General features: G+C 35.9%; 1 protein-coding gene across 1 annotated transcript in view; it reads left to right on the plus strand.

Annotated features, from left to right (window-relative positions):
* The window catches only part of PDE10A (phosphodiesterase 10A), a 587,420-nt gene that overhangs the window by 495,890 nt on the left and 70,525 nt on the right, over positions 1-21,005 (plus strand). Inside the window, 7 exon segments of the mRNA XM_068550956.1 lie at positions 906-1,026; positions 1,522-1,571; positions 11,686-11,826; positions 13,829-13,984; positions 15,346-15,396; positions 16,208-16,266; positions 18,212-18,263. Of these exon segments, the coding sequence (XP_068407057.1) occupies positions 906-1,026; positions 1,522-1,571; positions 11,686-11,826; positions 13,829-13,984; positions 15,346-15,396; positions 16,208-16,266; positions 18,212-18,263 (630 nt within the window).

Below are 21,005 nucleotides of genomic sequence, written 5' to 3' on the forward strand. Positions count from 1 at the left end.
ACCGCTGCCTTCCTTCACACCGTGTAGATTACTTATTCCCTTCCAGCGGGAATGTACGTTCCTTGAGGACTGGAATTTTATTTTGTTCATGGTCTAGCATTTTTTGTTTCTAGAAGTGTTCCTACGTGTAGTAGGTTGTCAGGATTGGCTGCGCATGTTTTGTTTTGAGCCACAGAGTCACAGAATTTTATTTTATTAAGTTCGCCATGGTTGATGTTTGGAGAAGAGGCTTAGGAAGGCAAGCTCTGTAGCAGGGAAGCTCATTAGAAGACTGTTTTCAGTCCTTTGAAGAAGACACAGTGCCGGGCACAGCCACGGTTTCGCTTCCACCTTCTTCCCAGACCTTTGTCCACCTGCTGTTGTCCCCGCCCCGCGGTGCAGCCTCGTGCCATGGGCTTGCTGTGGGGCTGCCGCTGCTCCGGTGGCGCCTCCTGCTCTCGTTCTAGTGGCAGAGTTGAGGCCAGACTAGAGTGGTCGCCACGTGCACCCAAGTGAGTGGCGAGTAATAAACTTTGTTTCACTCGGTGCGATGCATGGGGGGGGGGGGCTCTTCTAGCATATTAGGATGTTTCATTCAGTTAGCAAACTTTCAAACTGTTTTTACTGATCTAGTTGCCTGATACATCATATATCAATATAAAACTTCAGAAACAAAATTGTAATTTGTAACATTCGATGTCTTAATATAAATAGGCATGCATGGAGTCTATAGATAATTCTAAGTAAGTTGTAGCAATTTTAATTTTCAATCTGTGTTTATAATAGATCATAATATTTAAATCATGCTCTATAAAAGCATAATGAATAGCTATTATATAACATAAAGCCATAAATATTAATATGTTTTACAAACTAAGGAATTTTTATTTTATTATATTTAATTATGTCTTTTTTTTTATTCAAAGTATCAAGATACAAATATGCAGGGAGTCGTATACGAACTGAACAGCTATATAGAACAACGGTTGGATACAGGAGGAGACAACCAACTACTCCTCTATGAATTGAGTAGCATCATTAAAATTGGTAAGAAACGTTTTATAGTCCTCCTAGTAGAAAAATTAAACCGAAGATCAAGTTAAATTATGTTCTCTTCACTGATGATATGTAAGCATATATACATCGTTCTTTCTGGTTGACGCTTATATTATTGGTTATTCAGTATTATGAATATCACTTTGTCTATTTTTAAATACTTAAAAAATTAAATGTAAGTCTCAAATTTAAAAAATATTTTCTAATAGTTCTGATATTCACATTTTGACAAATGTATTATTACATAGTACATTGCTGTATGCATTTGAGGATGTCACATCTTAAAAATTGCAATAGCTAATGAAAATATTCTAATTATGTGATTCAGTAAAGCCATAAATTATTTTGTTCAGTTTACTGCATGACCGTTAATTTTGCTAACAAATCCATTCAAAAGACTCATATTTGAGGTCTCACCTTAGAGAATTCATGCATGTTATATTCTTCCATTGAGATTAGTTTCTTCCTTTTTTATTACTTTGGCAGCCACAAAAGCTGATGGATTTGCACTGTATTTCCTTGGAGAGTGTAATAATGTAAGTATCTAAATTTAGATATAGGTGCTCTAGATAAGAGAATGTTATAAGCTTTTTAAAAAAGATAAACTATTATATTACAAACAACTTAATAGATGTATCATAATTAAGTACCTTAAAGCTCATTTTGTATTTTGTTTCTATATGTGGTTATTACCAGCTGGGAATTTTACCAACATGGTGACATTTAGGCATAAAATCTTATAATTTTTTATTGTTTTGGTTTTGGTTTGTGGTATCCTATTTTCTGAATGGCATTTCTAGACTTACTGTTTGGTATAGAAGTTATTTCATCACTGTGGGCTGGGATGTCAGGGACACTCTATGCCCTTTTTTTCACACACAATCTGCAGTAGAAGAAAATGAGAACAGAAGTTTTATGTGAATTTTTTAGGTATTTTTTAAGATGACTCTAAAAGTGCAGGGATGGAGTTGCTAGGTATAGATTCCTGAGCTGTGGTGGCCATGGCTCAGACTGTTTGGTGGCATGGGGCTGCCCAGGGGTGCCTGGTCCAGTCTTTGGTGGGCCAGGCAGACCCTGTGTTTCTGGTTTGACTCACTGCAAGCACAGCCCACTGTCAAGTGCAGCTTGCATAGGCACTTGCAAAAGTATTTCGAGACATTCCATTACTGGCATTTGAGTTTTATTATGGTATTAACACATATGTAACATTTTAGAAAAATGTTCTGAACCAGTAACACCTATATTCATAGCTGAAATATATAAGACTCCGTTATAACGTTATTTTGCAAACTTTTACTGTGTATTTCTTGTGCGTTTGGTATTGTTATTTGAGATTTGGGATGTATTTTTGCAATGTGATACTTGTTTTTGTGAGTAATCAAAACTCACAAAATATATAATATATTTATATAATATTATAATATTTATATAATATTTATATTATACAAAACGTTAATAGGAATAGAGACACAGTAGTCTGAGATTTTTAATAGTATTCACGAATAGTCGAGTAGTGCAAAGCACAACAGTAGTTGCACAAAAAGTATTTATTGGCTGAACGACTTAGCTCGTAACTGATCCTCTTCATTTGCACTGCCCTCGTTTCCCCTTGCGTTGTGATAATCTACGTTACAAGATTAAAAGCTCTTTAGGACAAGGACCTTTCCTTATTCATTTCTGTATTCACCTAGCATCTCTCCTTGTGCCTTTCACATAAACAGTTAACAGGAGGGTTTAATAAATTGAATTATTCAGATATTATTCCTACTTGTAAATACTTTCTGTTTTACATACTGGTAGTATTTTAGAATGGCTAAGCTACTAAAATAACAAATAGATCTCTTTCCTCTTCATTCCAAAAATTTGTTTCTAAAATTTGAGATTTTTATTTGAAAATCAAGACTTACTTTCAGAATATTATTATATAATTTGCAATAGTTTTTATGGTTTCTGGTATGTTTATCAGCATGTAACTGTGATAGTTCACATCTCATCACTCCTTCCCCGACATCTCCAGACAACCCACAGGGGTTGGCCATGGCAGCCGTGTTTGTTTCATGTGACCCTTGACCTTCAACCACAGCTGTTTGGGACCCAAACGGGGACCAATGAGATTCTCTACTGAAACCTGGATCGCGGACTCAGCATTCTAGCTGTTTACCTGAAAAGAAATGATATGAACCCTAAACCGAGGCTGCCACGGTGGGTTGGCCCTCTTCTTCTCCACGTGAAGGAGAATGGGGAGACGGGGAGACCTTGTTTGCAGAGGTCGAAAAGCGGCGGGCGCCTCGAGGCCTGGGTCTGCAGTGTGGGCACCTCCAATGGTGCTTGACTCTTGGAGCCTGGATTGAGATTCCCAAACCCCATGCTCTTACTCACTTGGCTGTACTTCTCACGTCGTTGTTTGCATACTTCTGCGTGATGATGATTTAGAAAACGCTTTTGTATCTATAAAATCAAAAATGCAATTCTCTGTGTATCAATTCTAATTCTTTCACTTTTACTTATCGTTCACTTCTGTAGCTTAATTGAGGGGGGATACCATGTCTTTTCAGGCTTTAGTTGGCTCCTTATTCTAAACCCCTCAGGTCAGTTAATATACTCTATGTGGTTCTCTCTAGGGTCATTACTCCTTTCTCTCCCACATCTCAGGGGCCAAGTGTATCCTGTTTAACAGTATAACCCTAGGAGCAGCAGGGTACATAGCAAAACTGTAGCTTTTTCTGACCTTCCTAAGTCAGATTCCACTCTGCTATGCTTTCTTAATGTCATATACTTCTCCTGCATAGAATTTAGCTGAACCTGTAATTACATATTTATCTGTGATTTGTTCGATTATTTGCTTATCTGGCTTTCTCACTAGACTATAAGCCTCACGAAGGCAAAGACCTTGTCTCCCTGGGAGGATAATTTTAGGGGATAATGACTGTTCTGTTCACTGTATTTTTCCTTTTATGCATTCCGCATAGGTATTGGGGCCCTTGTTGCTTCCTTAACCCAGTGATCTCTCTGGATTAGGAAGAAGACCTACTGTCTGAAGTCTGAAGTTCATGGAGGTGTTTCTTTAGATGTATCTGCATAATTACCAGTTCCTTTGCTTCTCATTTCTTCTTGTATCTCAGGTCTGACATTTGGAATCAGTTTTTTTCTGTCTCAGAGAACTTCCCTGAGTGAGAATCTGCTGATGTGAAACTCTCTCATTTTTGTGTGTCTGGATATATCTTTCTTTCCCTGCTTTCTTGAAAGATATTTTTGCTGGATGGAGGATTCAGGTTGATAAATATTATCTCTCCATATATTGACTATAATTAGTTACATTTTGGTGGTTTTTGGATTTGTCTCAGTCCTTCATTTTTTTTTTTTTGTTCCCTGGACCTATTTTCAAGTTTATCTTTTATTTCTTGAAATATACTAACTATACCTCTCTTGTGTTGTTTCATATTCTTTCTGAAATTAGTTTCTTGGCTTTTGTTTCATCTGCCTTTCATCGATGGTGACTTACATGCCTATGCCTTTTATTTATTAACCATAAACCATATTCCTTTGGTCCTTTTAAATGGATATTCTTGAGGCTGTTGAAGTTCCTTTCCTGTTATATTTCTAGAGATTGGATATGTACTTGTTTTTGTCAGTCACCTAAGGCAGTATCAATTCAGGACTATTTTAATTAAATTATCTAGTTGAGATTTTTTTTCAGACTACTGAGTGGTATGGATTCAAGCCCCAAATCCACATGATGTGCAGTTATTATTTTTCAGAGGAGATTTTTATTTTCCCTCCAGCAATAAATCCAAGATAATCTGGTTTCCTTGTAATCCCCTTGCAGCTGTAAGTATATTCACCCTTCAAACTAAGATGAGCCCATAGCCCTTTGCTGGTCCTGGCCCCATCCATGCAGTTGAAAATCCACATATAACTTTACAGTCGGCCCTCAGTATCCACGGGTCCACATCTGCAGACTCAATCAGCCGCAGATGTGTAGTACTGCCACGGCATTTATTGAAATAAATTAGTGGATCTACACAGTTCAAACCCATGTTGTTCAAGCGTCAACTCTATATCTAGGCTTTAGTTGATGCTCTCAAGAAAAAAACAGTTTGGGATTTGCTAACCTCTCAGGGTTCCTTTATCTACTTCCTTTTAGATTTCTGTGGATTCCTCCATTCTTGTCAGCCCAGCAATGCGTTATAAAATATTTGTGAAATATACTTTATCCAGCTTTTAAATAATTTTAAAATTGTTTTTTTCAGGAGTGTCAAATTATAATCTGCCATATTGCTTGCAACAGATGTTGACATACTTCTAAAATGTAAGCTAACCATATTAAATAAAATAAAACATTTTGTTGAACAATGAGCAGATACATGTATATTTTCTTATATTTCTTCCTTTGTACATGAAAGGTAGCATATTATAGATATTTATCAATGTTTTTAAAAGCTGTCTCTGGATTTTGAATCATAGTTAGAAAGTGTTTCTTAATAACTCACTTTCAAAACAAAATATATATACTTTAGTGACAAAATTATAATAATGCAACCCAAATGGACTGAGATAAAATTTTTAGTCTATATCAATAAATACCAAGGATTAAGACAGACATGGCAGGGACTATGACATCCTTATATGTATAAAAGTATTAATTTCTTTTTTCGTAAGTGAGAATCAGTAGAAAAAATTTAATTTCTGAAATTGATGCATTGAGAAATATAATTTAAGTAATATTTAAACACATCAAAAGTTATACTAGTAGAATTTAAAACCCACATTCATATTACCAGAGAAGAAAAATTTAAAGAAAACATAGAAAGTTTAGGAGATGATAGAAAACAACCTAAATGGTATTAAAGCACTAAAAATAAAGCATAAAATGTGATTATCACACTCATTTTGAAGATAATTTAAAAGATAGTAAAACAATAGCGTGAAAATGACAAATTATGAGAGGATACTTATATTAATAAATGTGAAAATCTAGATAAAATGGACAGTGTTTGAGGACAATATAAATTGCTCCATTTAATGCAAAGGATGATAGAAAACTAATAGACCGGTAAATGGAAGAAATGGAAAGCAGTGTTGAAATGATGTTTTTTAAAAAGCTGGTAGGACATTTACTGAACACTGTTTTTTGAGCACCAGCCTCGTTCAGGCAGTTGCTAGCTGTGGGGCACATTGATGAACCAGAATCGTTTTCTGTACTTCTGTGCTTACACTCCACTGGGGACAGCCCTTCAGGAGAGAGAATTCCTGTCTACACTGTCTCAGAGCTTGGCAAGAGAAGGCAAGCTTCCCAGTTAGCGGCTTAGTTTTCCAAAGAATTTTGATTCTGGAGTTGGATTATGTGAGTTCCAATTCACCACTTTGGGACTTTGACAAGAGTCTTAAACTTTCTAAGTCTGAATTTAACCTCCATTGGTTAAATGTTACATCATGCGTGTTATTTAACAAACCACTTCAGACACCTGCCATGTACCAAAAACTGTGCTAAATTGCTGAGCATACAAGGATAAATAAAAATCATTCCCGTCCTCAAAGAATGTACAACCAGTAGGAGAAATCAAGAAATCCGCAGTTAATTACAGCACAGGACCTTACGTGCGAACAGAGAGGAGCCAAGGTGCTCTGGGATCCTGCATTTGATGGGGCTGGCAGGGGTGCTGGGGTTGGTGACACTGAAAAGAGCTTGGACGATGAGCTCTGTGGTGGAGCAGGGCTTAGGAGGCCTCTCCCTTAACAGACAAGAAGGGACAGTAAAGGAAGAAGCAATTTGTGAGAAATCTGGAGCTGGGAAAGGAAGGCTTTTGTGTTCTGACCAATACCAGTGTCTGACACATAACATATACAAGACGCTCTTGAAATGTTTGTTGGGCAAAACTGATTTTTCCATGATTAAGATTTTGCTTAATTCACCGTTTAATGTTTCTACAGGTCTTCTCTTTCATACCTAGTCACATACTCCACTTACTATGTAACATGTTTTATAATGTCATTACTATAGTTTTTCTTGTGTTGCCTGTAATTGGGGTTTGTGAAAGCTGGAAACCTAGTGATCTCTAATTATACGTCACTTTGTAATTCATAAAGTAAGTTCATAGATAGCCTTTGTGTATTAGCTTAGAAACCAGTTTACAGACAGTAGTTTAGAGTAACTGTGTGACTTTTTTCAATGCACAATGACTTTAGTAGGTTTATTTCTAAGAATTATGCTAACAAAGTTAGGCATGTGGTTCAAGGTCCAGTGTACCTGGGGTTCCTGGCTCATGCCCTCTGCCCGGATCTACATTCATCTACTCTCCAGTGCCATCTAGTGTCTATAAGAAAAATAACTTAATGGTAAGCCTAAATAATGTTTTTTCTTCTTAAAAAGTGTTTCCAAAATTTAACTGGTTGTGAGTTGAGACCTTAACATGAAAGTGAAGTTTCATGAATCAAGTGATCTTTGAATCGTTCATGGAAAGAAAGATGAGAGCAACTGTTTACCAAGTGAAGTAGACTTCTCTCTTTAGTTGATGTCAATGAATCAGAGTTTCCCAATTCATCCAAAAATCCTGATTTTTAAGAAATAATGTGTGATAGGCTATTCTATGGTTCTTTTCCCACCCAATCTATTTCTCAAAATTTGATTTTTTAACTAATTTGAATGCTTTTTATTCCTTCATTGAGCCAACTTATACATTATGACTACCGTTACCAATCTTCTCTAGTTTAAATTATTTAACTTTAGAAATATTTATGAAAATGTACTGTTATCACAAAAATATTGGATAGTTCATAATGAGTTTCTTTGAAAGAGCTAATTCATCCCCTACTACTGCATGGCCTCGCCTCTGGATTGATTTCTAACTCTTTGGCCAGTCTCCTTGCTGGTGTTGGGAGGGGAAGGGCCTAACAACAGTCAAGCCACCTGCAGAGCTGTCAGGTGGGAGTGAAGGCGTAGAGCATCAGTGGGCAGGTGCACGCCCTGAGTGCAGTGACGCTCTTCTCTGGAAAGGGTAGAGGTGGTTGAGGTTTGAAACTTTGAACCTTTTCCTTGTTTTTAGTTTTCGTGTAGTTTTCATCTCTAACCTCTAAAAAATGTTTGTGTTAATAAAAGTTTTCATAGATTCATACAACATTAAAGCAGAAATTAATTTTAGAGGCTCATTTCAACACTGGATGTTATAGATTGTAAATGTATGCAGAATAGTCTTAATACGTTTAAAATGTTATGTAGTGATGTTTGATGAAAGTTTTCATTCATCCACCTATGAAAATAAATAGTGAGTATAATCTTTTTCATCTTATTAATCTGAACATCCCAGTCAAGTTCTTATGTCAAAATTCATAATGATTGGCATGGAGGAGTGGGAGGTACAAACCATTGGGTGTAAGATAGGCTTCCGAGGGTGTATTGTACAATACGGGAAATATAGCCAATATTTTGTAATAACTTTAAATGGAAAGTAACCTTTAAGCATTGTATTAAAAAATTTTTTAAATACGTCTTTAAGAATTCATCATGATTGATTTTGAAAAATAAAGCCCTTACTTCATTTTTAAGTTTCTTTAGAACTTATTTACACCCATCAGTTGTTAATGCATTAATGCAGGCCCTTCACCAATGAAAAATGCAAAATATGTCTTATAAATTATGATTATTTTGAAACATGAAGAACCCAAGCAAGAGTCGCCTTGCCAGATCACAACATGTACTATAAACTTACGGTAATTAAAAGAGTGTGCTAGGCAAATAAACCAAGTGGTACAGAATTGAGAGTTCAGAAGCAGACCCAAGTGTACTTGGGGATTTAGTATATGATGAAAGTGTCAGTTCAGCCAGTGGGAAAAAGAAGACTATTCGATGCACAACTATCTGTTCGATTATTTCTGTGGAGTAAATAAAGGTATATTTAATAAACTTTTCTCCATTCCTGAATACATGTAAAATTTAGCCTCTAATTTGGAGGTTCGTTATCGACATTGTCTGTTTGCAGTAATAGCTGCCTATCAGCCTGTTCCACTACAAAGATCATACAGAATATGCTATTGCAGAACACACAATTCAAACCAGTGATTGATCTTTAATCAGAAATGGAGGTCATGGACGGAGCTGTTGCACAGGTGAATCGTATGGAGTTAAAAAAAAAATGCCACCCAAAAAGAGTAGGAAACTACTAAGTGCACAGAGGAGAGAAATTGAAGCTGTAAAAACATCAAAAAACAGGTGTCTGTCTAGGTTGGTCCTCATTTTCCCTTCCTATCTGAGCTTTTGGCCTTCATATGACAACTTATTCAAAATTTTGTTAGCACTTGCCCTCAGCTCTCATTTGTAAACATTTCTACTTGGTAAGTATGAACAAAAATCATAACCTAATTAGTAAAACAAGTATAAAGTTCCCACTGTAAAGAATTATTTATTTTTTTGATAATTATTTTCCACAAGGAGTTTTCCACATTCAATCAAGTAATTGAAAGATTTCTAAATCATTTATTTTCAGCAAATCTAGTATGTAAAATAGCTTTCCATATACCCAAGGTGCAGTATTTGCTTGTCTGTTTCTTGTGCATCATATAGAAAGCCTACACAGAGGCAATAAATGTTTTATATTAAATAAATGACCTAATAACCTAGGAATGTGTATGTGTAAGCTATTTTGTCATATTGAGTTATGAAGCTAAATGAAGATATTATTATGAAGATATTATTATGAAGATATTATGAAGATACTATTAAATCCAGGCTTAAAGGGCATATAGCAAAGTCATCCAAAAGAGATATCTGTTGTATATCTTCAAACAACAAACAAATAAAGTCAACAACTATTTTTAAAAAAATCCAAACCTTCTGTTGGGAGCTTGCTTTAGAGTTTACTTTCTATTGCTGTCATGGGAAGTTCTTTAAGACTTATCTAAACGATTCAGGTCAATTTAAGTTCATTTCCTGCAGTTCTGACTCTGGTTGAGTAAAGAAACATTACTCAGCATCCTTCTTACGATTAACTTTCTCATAGTTTGGAAAAATCATTGTCAATTCTGACTTTTATTCAGGCTAAATATACCATGTCCTTTACATTTTTTTCTTGCAATCATCTCTCTTCCTGTTCTTGGATCATTTCGCTACTCTTCTCTCAGTCTTAAGAAGGGGTGACACACTGAATTGTATTGCCACATAGATAGTAAATCTAATGAAAGTCTTACTTCGTTTATGTCATATGTATATTGGTGCATTATAGTAACTATAAAAACAGTGACTTATTTCTAGCCTCTTTAAAAAGAAAGTGCATTTGTCATTTATCATCTTACGTGTAGTTGAATTGTAAAAATCTTTTTAAAGTGTGTAACTTGTATTTAAACATTTTAAGCTTAATCCTTTTTAAAAGAAGCATTCAAAAAACATTTTTCACAGGCATAATAACAAATTACTGCTTAAACACAATCCTAAATAATGTAGATATATTAAGGAATAAAAATATTTTGAACTTAACTTGTCATCTTTAGATAATGATGACTTACTTAAAGCAGATGCGGTGAGCCAAAGCTGTTTTCCTCCTCTCTGCTCCCAGTGATGGAAGTAGCTCAAGTTTATAGGGTTCACTCTCTTGTGATTGTTAAGATTTTACTTGAAGAAAGGGCTCTTCAACATTACAAAGCTTGAAAACCACGTTATCTAAAAAGTAATAACCACATCCAACTCATTGTCTTCACCTAGACCTAGCTTAGTGCTAGCAAGCATTAATAGGAACATCTTTAGCTTCAGAGGATTGCCTAGTACTCACTGCTTCAAAAGGGCATCATCCGTAAGTCATAGCACTCCAATTTAAGATAAAAGTATAGTGTTGGGAGAATTTACCAGAACTTCAATATTTTTCAAATTGAGTAGGTAATCATAATACAGTTATGTCAAAATATTTCTCCCCATGCCCAGATGACTTGTTTTGATGAGCAATTCTTATTTAGTAGAAATTTATTTTTAAATATGATTTGGTTTAGTCAAAATAACTGATCATATTTTAAAAAACATTTCTTTTAAAATAGTTTCAAATGTTATCCTCCCACCTAGTCTTTTGAGACGTAAAGATACACCCAGCTTTGTCCTTTTTTTTTTTTTTGGTGTGTGTGTGCAGAGAAGAGCAAAGATCTTACCAATAGTATTCTGAATCTGTAATTTTATGGGCAGGTCAGTTTCAGGAATGGAGTGGTTGAGTATTAAAAATAGAAATAATGTTCTGAGAAAGATTTTTAATGAAAATGAAAAAATATAACCAAATCATGTTGACCTGTAGTTACAGAGCCATGTGGCAAGTCTGTAGGGCGGTGGGGTGCAGTGTATCTGTTTCTTGTGTGATAGTTTCTTGAGCCCAAGGACAGCTTACTTTTTTTTTTCATTTTATTATTTTCTGTGGATAAAAATCGGAGGCTATTTTAAGAGATTTTCTGCACCTAGACATTTGTGTGAGTATTGTATCTAGCCTGTGTGTTGTGTGCGTAGAACATATGAAAGAGAATTTCACCTCAGATGCTCAGTTTGGTCATTGCAAAACACCTTTCCTCATCTTATGTCTCTACTTTTCCTTGGCTCACAGATTTCTCGCGATTGTTAAGTAATCTTTTCGTCCTGTGCCAAAGACTTTCCTAAGTCTATAAAACATATTCCTTTCTTCTTCCTAGAGCCTTTGTGTGTTTACCCCACCTGGAATCAAGGAAGGAAAACCCAGGCTCATCCCTGCTGGGCCCATCGCCCAGGGCACCACCACCTCTGCCTATGTGGCCAAGTCCAGAAAAACGTTGCTAGTAGAAGACATCCTTGGGGTAAGTGGCTTTTTACCCTTTGTGACATTCGTAACCTGAAGTATTTAATTAAGAAAGATAACATATACTCTTGATGTTATAATTTAAGCCATTTTATAAAAGCTTTAAAGCAAGATACAGATCAATAAATGCATTTGTATGTAAACTAATTCTTTGTACTCCAAGAATTATATCTCACGTACCCCCAAGATGTAGATTTGAGTAGTTGTTCTTTCAACATTTGCCCGTATAGTTAAGCATAAAAATGTATACTCATAGTCATATAGACTAGATGATTACTGTTTTATGTTTCATATCCTAGCAGGATATATATGAATGAGTCAGCTATTGCTGTGTGACAAACCACCCCAGATTTTAGTGGGGTCATAGAGCCACCACTCACTGTCTCTGGATTGGGCCATTCTGCTGATCTGGGCTATCTTTGACTGGGCTTGCTTATGTGTCTGAGATCAACTGGCCGTCACTTAGGAGCTGGCCAGTCTTAGGTGGCCTTCGTTCTCTGTGTGTGTCTCACCACCCCCTCCAGTAAGGCTAGCCTCATGTTCTTATGATGGTGGCAGGTGTCAGAGAGAAGAAGTGAACACATGCAAGTGACTTTACAAGCCTCTGCTTACATCAAATTCACTGCCCTCAAGTTAGCCAAGCAAATCCCATGGGAGGCCCAGACTGAGAGTAGGAGGGTCTGACCAAGGCCATGGGTACAGAGAACAGGACAAAACAGAGCCCTCAGAGCAGTCTCCCACAGTGCATGTGCACACTGTGATGAAATGTCACTGCATGAGCTCAGACTTTGAAACTGACAAGCATGCAAACAAGTATATAGGTGTCATGAATTTGCTCTGAAAAAGTACTAAATTGGAGTAACAAAATCTAGATATTAATGTTGTTTTTGCCACTAGTTATCTGTATAGCCTTGAACAAATCAGGTTACTAGTTACTTTATCAAAAATAAGAAAAGAAAAAGTGCTAAAAATAAATGTTTCACAGTATAATGTATATAGACAACAATATTGTATTATAATCATCAAACGTGCTAAAAGACTAGATCTTAATTATTCTCACCACAAAAAAGAAAAGATAATTATGTGGCTTGATAGAGGTATTAACAATGCTACAGTGGCAACCATATTACAATATATAAACGTATCAACATGTTGTATACCTTAAACTTCCACAATGTTATATGCCAAATATATTTCATTTCTAAGAAGTAAACGTAAAAAGTAGATACTGTGTAAGTTGTCATTTGAAAATGTTCTATTGTATGTATATGCAAGCTTTCAAAATATCTGTAAATTACAAAGTATAGATTTATACCAGTCTATTCATGAAAAGCTTCCTGTAGACCACAGAAACTGAATAAATAGAATTGATGTTTTGATATTAATTCATCTGAGTTTCTTGTGTTCCTTTGAGTGATTTTGCTAAGCTAGAAAATTAAGTCAAAGAACCGATTCATTTCTTATGATAGGTAATTGGTAATTATTGGATGATTTGAATATCTAATATGGGCCTTTGAGGTTCACTTACAATGACTTTCATTAACATATGCTTTTGTGTTATTCTAACCTTAAAAATAGAAGAGAAAAAATTTTATACATGTAATTTCCTTCCTATGGCATTTATATTTGGAGTAATTTTCACTTGTGACATTATACCTGTAAATCCCTTAGTTCTGGCACATACCAGGTGAGAAATAAATAAATGTTAACCATCATAATTACTTTTATTATTGCATGAAGTTATGTATATTCATTCACTAATTAAATTCTACTGTACGATGATAAAGAAACATTAAATCCATATTTGGGTATAAGTTCCACGTTGCTAAAGATAAGCATTTTCTTAAGCAATGTTTATAGTGGCCATGATCATTTGGTTTTCCTTTGAAAAGGACTGCTTATTACTGATGACGAGTATCAGGAATTTTCTGATAGAATCATAACTTGATGATTGCATTACTTTCACTGAATTTATATCTTTTACCCTTCTATTTTTTTAGGATGAACGATTTCCAAGAGGTACCGGACTGGAATCAGGGACGCGTATCCAGTCTGTTCTTTGTTTGCCAATTGTCACGGCGATCGGTGATTTGATCGGCATCCTTGAGCTGTACCGGCACTGGGGCAAAGAAGCCTTCTGTCTGAGTCATCAGGAGGTGAGGCCTGGACACTCCCTGTGAGGGCTTTTAGTTGTACCTGGTTCACTGAAGGCGCTTATTAATAGTGTTCAGTTAATACATGATGAATATTTAATGAGTGAATATTTAAAACCGTAATTTGCTTAATAATATTTTGATACTAATACTAACGATTTTTTAAAACATTTTTTTTGTTTTGCAGCTATTTAGAGAGGAAACTCACTCAATGTAGCGATATAGAAATTTATAGTAAGTTATTTTAGTAAGGATCCATTTTAACAATAAAAATAAAATACCATATTGTGAATCAAGTGAAGTAGTAGGATGGCTTTGGAGAGTTTTCACATTCTAGTTGACCCCTTAAAAATGTCCTCTTCCTAGAGTATGTCCTGAATAGAAGTTCCAGCATCAAATCCATTTGGGAAACAATAACTTCCGTTCACTGTTCCCTGCACCGGAACGGCCCAATCCTAGTAAAACCAAACAGCACACGATCTATCTGTCAGACGTGGTGCTCGCCCAGGTTCCTCCGTGGCCTGCGCCGTGTGCACTGACCAAGATGACCCGTCTTCTACTGCTCCAGCCCCTTCCCTCCCTGCAGCCATGCTGGGCCCTGCCCTACGCACAGCCTGCGCCTCTGTTCTCCCTCCGCTTGCTTGCGCTGCGCTTGTCCTGTACGCAGCCCCAGCTGCCTCCTTCGGGAATGTGCTCTAAGGTCACCCTCTCTGATCGGCCTTCTCTGAACACCGCACACGGACGTGAGCGGCTCCCGTCCCTCTGTCGTGCCTCTGTTCCGCTATCGCCCCGTCACCAGCCAGTATAACGTGCGCTTCGCTTTATTTTCTTTCTTGCCCTTCCCTCTGCCCGCACCAGCTGTGAGCTGGTCTGTCGTTGATGCTGTATCTCCAGCATCTAGAACAGCGCCTGGTACCTAGTAGGCACCCAGTAAATATTTGTTAGATGGATGAAAAATCAAAGAAATAGAATAGCTGGAAGTTTGAGCACTTGTCAGCGAAGTCTGGGAAATACTTCCTCATTTTAAAGTGGTCATTAGAGGCCTTTTTAATAGAATTTTGGTGGAACTGAAAAATAATTATTTTATGTTAAAATCATTGGATGACAGCTCTCTTAATCAATTTATCTTCCTTTGTAACCCAAAGTAGGAGGAACAAGAGAGCATTAAACTCAGTAATAAAGAAGTGGGAAATATAAAAGAGAAACTTTATACATATTTGACAATTCCCATTTGGCAAAATATTCAAAAATGCAACGATCTTACAAAATTGTTCATATATATTTATGCTAGAGTCCTTCGCTGGGATGTCTGCGTGTGACTGATAAAAACTTGCTTCATACTCTTTTTTTTTTTTTTTTTTTAGGTTGCAACAGCAAATCTTGCCTGGGCTTCAGTAGCCATACATCAGGTTCAGGTGTGTCTTTGGGCTGTTTTCACAGGGGCTTCCTAGGAGAAGGGGTGTTTGGAGTGCAGCGCTGGGGAACGGAATGGAGGTTAACGAGTAACCCAGGGCTTTGTTTTTGGGTATTAGGTATTTTGTTGTTTCTAAAATGTTTGATCTATTTGCTTATATTTACTTACTCCCTGCCTTCAATATTTTCCAATTAATTATTCTTATATATTTACATACAATGTTAAATTATTTATGTTCCCTATCCTGGTTTTTGTTTTCCACTGAAAGCCCAGGAATGGCCTCCTCCTGGCAGTAACACTGATATTTTTATGACTCCATTTCCTAAATTAAAACATCCACTAAACTAAGTGGTATATGAAAACATTAATCTTAAACATTAATTGTTATTTAAGATACCTGATTCTCTTGAAAATGTGATCTAATTTAAAAGATCACAAACTGCATGGAGTTTCCCCGATAACTAGACTTTTAAGTTCAGGAACATGGCAGCAATAGAATTCTATTTTGTATCTTCCACTTTTTCTCGTTTTGTTCCTTTAAGTCCATTTCAGCAAACTCAGGTTGATGAGGAACTGTCTGATAGGGAGAAAATGTATATATATTTTAGGATAATGGTGTGAGAAGCAAGGGCTTCCTGGACCTGACAGTATTGAATGTAGGTAGGATATGCAACCAAGTACAATTTTAAAAGCATTGAAGTAGTGATTGTGTTATGCCTTTTTAAATAAATAAGGTAAATAGTATTCTGGAATTTTTATTCTTAAATAAGCAGAACTCCCTTAAAATTAATAGCCATTATTTTGTATGGCAGGTATGCAGAGGTCTTGCCAAACAGACGGAATTGAATGACTTTCTACTCGACGTATCAAAGTAAGTGTTCATTTCTAGGGATGTGGTAGCTCTTATTGATCAACAGTTTAGGTTAAGTGCAGGCTCTGACAGTGATAGATTACTGTCTAGTGCAGTCAGTAACAGAAGACCAATCTTTATTAGGCAAGTGGTCTGGTAAGTATGGTCGGTCCTGTTTTGGATCATAGAGTTACATTCTCATCCACGTTCACTTTACAAGTGAAGGATCGCAGATGTATATGTGATGATCTTAATTTGCAAGTTGGTATATATTTTCTAAGCAGACTCACTAGAAGGTGTTAGAGACTATATAGAGAGATGCCCTAAGTATTGATATTTCTATTTTCATAGGAGAAAACTGACAGCAGTAGAAGGAGAGGAAATGTCCTAGTTTATTATTTTCCAAAAAGTCCTCTCTGGCCTTTTCAACAAATGTCAGTACATTAAAACAGACTCAATATTATCGTTTTAATTATCCCATGTAGAGTAGCTCAGATATCATTCTCCAGAAAATGCTCCATTTCCCTGAAGTTTGACCTAGAAAAACTCCCTTGGGCTGGCAGTGGAAGCAATTACAGATATTTATTAAATTTCAGGTTCATATTGGGTTTGCTTGCTACAGGGAAGATCTCGTATCTATCTGACCCATCTGCTTAATTGTTGAAATCTAAAGCGCCCCAGGACATGGTAACTTAAGGTCCCGTCCTCTGACAAGTTAACTCAAGGTGTGATGTACCTGTGCCTCCAAGGCCTCCAACACAACTCCGACTGTGTTCTCGCTCACACGTCACCCTGGCACACTTCATAACTAACTCATCACCAAGTCTTGTAATCCTCAGCGCTAATGATTCTGAAGTTGCTGCTTTGTGCTTCGGAATATAAAATTAGAGAGGTGTGGGACTGAGGGAGTGCTCTTTTGATACCCTAGGCCAACTATCTTCTTTGAGAGGGAATTAGTATCTCTGGGACACATGGTATTACTACTTCAGAAACACCTAGGAAGGGAAGCTGTGCACGTTCTCGTACTAACGTATTTGAATACTTTGCAGGTCTCCCAAAGTCCAATTAAAACCCTCATGTGACACCTGAAATCTGTTCCCCAGTGGGAAACCCATTTGCTTCACCCTGTTCCTTGCAGGATATTCCTCAGTGGATGGTGTAACTAAGCATATTAGTAGCTTCAAGCCAGATGATTTCTCTTCTAAAAAAAAAGGCACTGTTTATTGCTATAAGTTATCTTAATCCTGAATACATTACTAAATTCTCACAAAACTAAACTGAAAGCAGTACCTTGCCAATCGAGTCTATGTTAAGAATATTCCTTTATATATTCCCTATAACACATGCCTGTTGATTCATCTGTTTCTCTGGACTACATTTTAATGTCTGTACCATATGCCTCCAAAATATTTACTTGCAGTTCAAAATGATGAATATATATTTTACTTGTGTAAAGTTGTCAGGTCCTTGTCATTATTTGTATTCTGATATCTCTTCTGAAATGAATTGCCTTGCTTTCTTAGTACAGTTAAACTACATTTTAACTTTTGAGTTTTTCAGTGATAATTTACATTTTTAGCATATTAATGAGATTTAGCAAATTTAAATATTTTTATTTTAGATCAAAATTATTTATGAGATATTAAATTTGATGAAACCAATTTTATTTCTTCATAGTTTTAGTTAAATGCTCCAAACTTTCTCTCTACCTTGAATACTTACTGATAAAATAATTACTTAATGCAGCCTCCGGAATTAGAGTCCTTATACTAAAGTCAATGACAAACTTTCATTTCTCTCTTTAAAATAATATTATTGGTTGTTTCCACAAAAGGACAAAAATCAAACAACATATACCTTTAAGTTTTTTATTTAAATGTAGACAAAATTGGAAAATGTATTCAAAGTTTAACATGTTCTTTGTTCTAATAACATTACTTAAAGGTTTTATCTTCCTTTTTTTCAGAACGTATTTTGATAACATAGTTGCAATAGATTCTCTACTTGAACACATAATGGTAGGTTGCCTTCTGTTTGGAAAATGATTTTATTTAATCCTCAGATTCATGTCCTAATATGTGGTGGAACATTTTAATGTACGAGACATACATGCTGTTTTAAATATGATGAAAGGGTGGTGCTTAGTGATCTGGAGGCGTTGCCTTGATTTATTTGTCACTTCTGTTAATTTTGGAGGGGTTTTGAACAGTGTTTTGAAAAATACCTCAGAGTTTTTGATTATTTAGTGGAGAGCTAATTTGGAAAAATATTTAGTTTCTTTTTATGATTTCTTCAGAATACCTTTTGCATATAGGTTATATTAGGAATTTCCAGTGGATTCTTCCTGATCTTGAGGTTCATTCTACTTAGTTTTAGTCTTAATTATTTCTCTCTTCTAGAAGACTCACAGGCAACTGTGGCTGAAAGCCATATGAAATAGAATTTTTTTCCGCCACATGTAGCGTTGCTGCTTTAGTGCTCTGGAGAGACTCCACTGAGGAAGTGGCTTCTAGTAGTCGAAGTGCTGTGCATGTGTAGTGTACCCCGTGGGTGCCAGGCTGGCTTGCTTGGTGCTGTTCATGCCCTGTTGTCTATTTTGATAAATGTTCTTTCTCCTTCCCATTTTCCTGGTCTTTCTCAAAATATAGTAATCCTGTGCAACAAGGGTTTTTTCTTCTCCAGGTTTCTGATGTGCACTGATCAATTTCTCTTTGATACCATGGCAGGCCAGGTATGGAGTGTGATATGCTCAGTGTCTTGTAGAAACAGGCAGTTTACTGAGGGTAATATTAGGGGTTATTACTTTCACACATTCTTTCTGTAATTAATTACATTGATGATTTTACAGTTGACCCTTGAACTGCATGGGTTTGAATGGGTCCACTTATGCGTGGACTTTTGTCAGGACTAAATACTATAGTACTACACGATCTGCAGTTGTGGAATTTGCAGATGTGAAACCGTGGATACGGAGGAACCGCGTATGTGGAGGGTGATGTATGTGATACAGGGGTTTTTGACTGTGTAGAGGGTCGGTGCCCCAACCCCTGCCGTGTTCAAGGTTCAGCTGTATTTGGACAAAAAAAGAGAATAATTGATTGCACAGTAAAAAAAAAAATAACTCTTTGGTTGTGACACAATTTAAGGAATTTGTAAAGCAATGAAAAGTATTAAGAAGAATATGAAAATATGTAGATATAATATGGATCAACATAGAGCTTGTACAAGGAGTACAAGAAACACTATTGACCGGTTCTTGTATTATTAATATTATACTTTAAGAAACAGTTTTATTGAGATATAATTCCTGTATGATACAATTAATCCATTTAAAGTGTTTAAATCGGTGGTTTTTAGTATATTCACAGACATTTGCAACTGTCACCAGTCAATTTTAGGACATTTTCATTACTTCAGAAGGAAACTTCATACCATTTTAGCTACCACCTCTTTATCACCACATTTTGGCTAATGCAAATAGTGCTCTTTTGAACATTTGGGTACAATTTTCAGTTCTAATAACCTGTTTTCAGTTGTTTTAGGTAAGAGTGGATTTGCTAGGTCATACGGTTACTCTATGGTTAACTTTTTGAGGAACAGCCAGACTGTTTCCATGGCACTTGTATCATTTTACATTCCTACCAGCACACGGGTTCCAGTTCCTCCACGTTCTCACTAGCACTGGTTATTATCTTACTTTTTGATTATTGCCATCATAGTAGATGTGAAGTGCTATCTCAATGCGGTTTTGACTAGCATTTCCCTGGTGACTAATGATGTTGAACATCTTGTCATGTGATGAAAGATTCAGATTCATTGGCTGCATTTTACTTAAATTTTTAATATTATGTTCTAAGATTTCATCATGTATTATAGATACCACTCCCTTATGTGACGTATGATTGGCAGATATTTTCTCCCATCTGTGTATTATCTTTTCACTTTCTTGATAGTATCTTTTGAAGCACAAAAGGTTTTAATTTTGATGAGGTCTAATTTATCTTTTGTTTTCTTTTGTTGCTCATGCTTGTGGTGTCATATCTAAGGATCCATTGCCATATCAGATATTATGAAAATTTACTCCAATATTTTCTTCTAAGAGTTTTATAGCTTTAGCTTTTACATTTAGGGTTTTGACTTATGTTAGTTAATTTTTGTTTATGGGGTATGGGTCCAACTTCATTTTTTTTGCATGTAGCTATCCAGTTTTACCAGTACCATTTGTTGAAAAGACTATTATTTCCCCTTTAAATGTGGTCTTGTTAGAATCAGGTGAGCGTAGACACATGGGTTTCTTTTTAGGGTCTCAGTTCTATTCAGTTGATCTATATGTCTAGCTTAATGACAGTATCACCATGTCTTGATTACTGTTGCTTTATAAAAAGTTTTGAAATCAGGAAGCGTGAGTCCTCCAAATTTGTTCTCCATGTTCAATTATTTTTTTGGCTGTTTTGGGCCCCTTGCAATTCCATATAAATTTTAGAAACCAGCTTGTCAATTTCTACAAATAATTCAGATGGGATTCTGGTAGGGATTTTGTTGACTCTGTAGATCAATTTGAGGAATATTGCCATCTTAATAATATTCAGACTTCCAATACATCAACATGAGATGTTTTCCATTTATTTAGCTCTTCTTAATTTTTTTCAACACTGTTCTGTAATTTTCAGAGTACAAGTATTGCTCTTATTTTGGTAAAGTTATTCCTAGGTATTTTATCTTTTAGTGCTATTAGAAATGAAATTGTGTTCTTAATTTTA

This window comes from Eschrichtius robustus, chromosome 9 (assembly GCF_028021215.1).
Source record: "Eschrichtius robustus isolate mEscRob2 chromosome 9, mEscRob2.pri, whole genome shotgun sequence".
In the NCBI taxonomy this organism is placed as follows: domain Eukaryota; kingdom Metazoa; phylum Chordata; class Mammalia; order Artiodactyla; family Eschrichtiidae; genus Eschrichtius; species Eschrichtius robustus.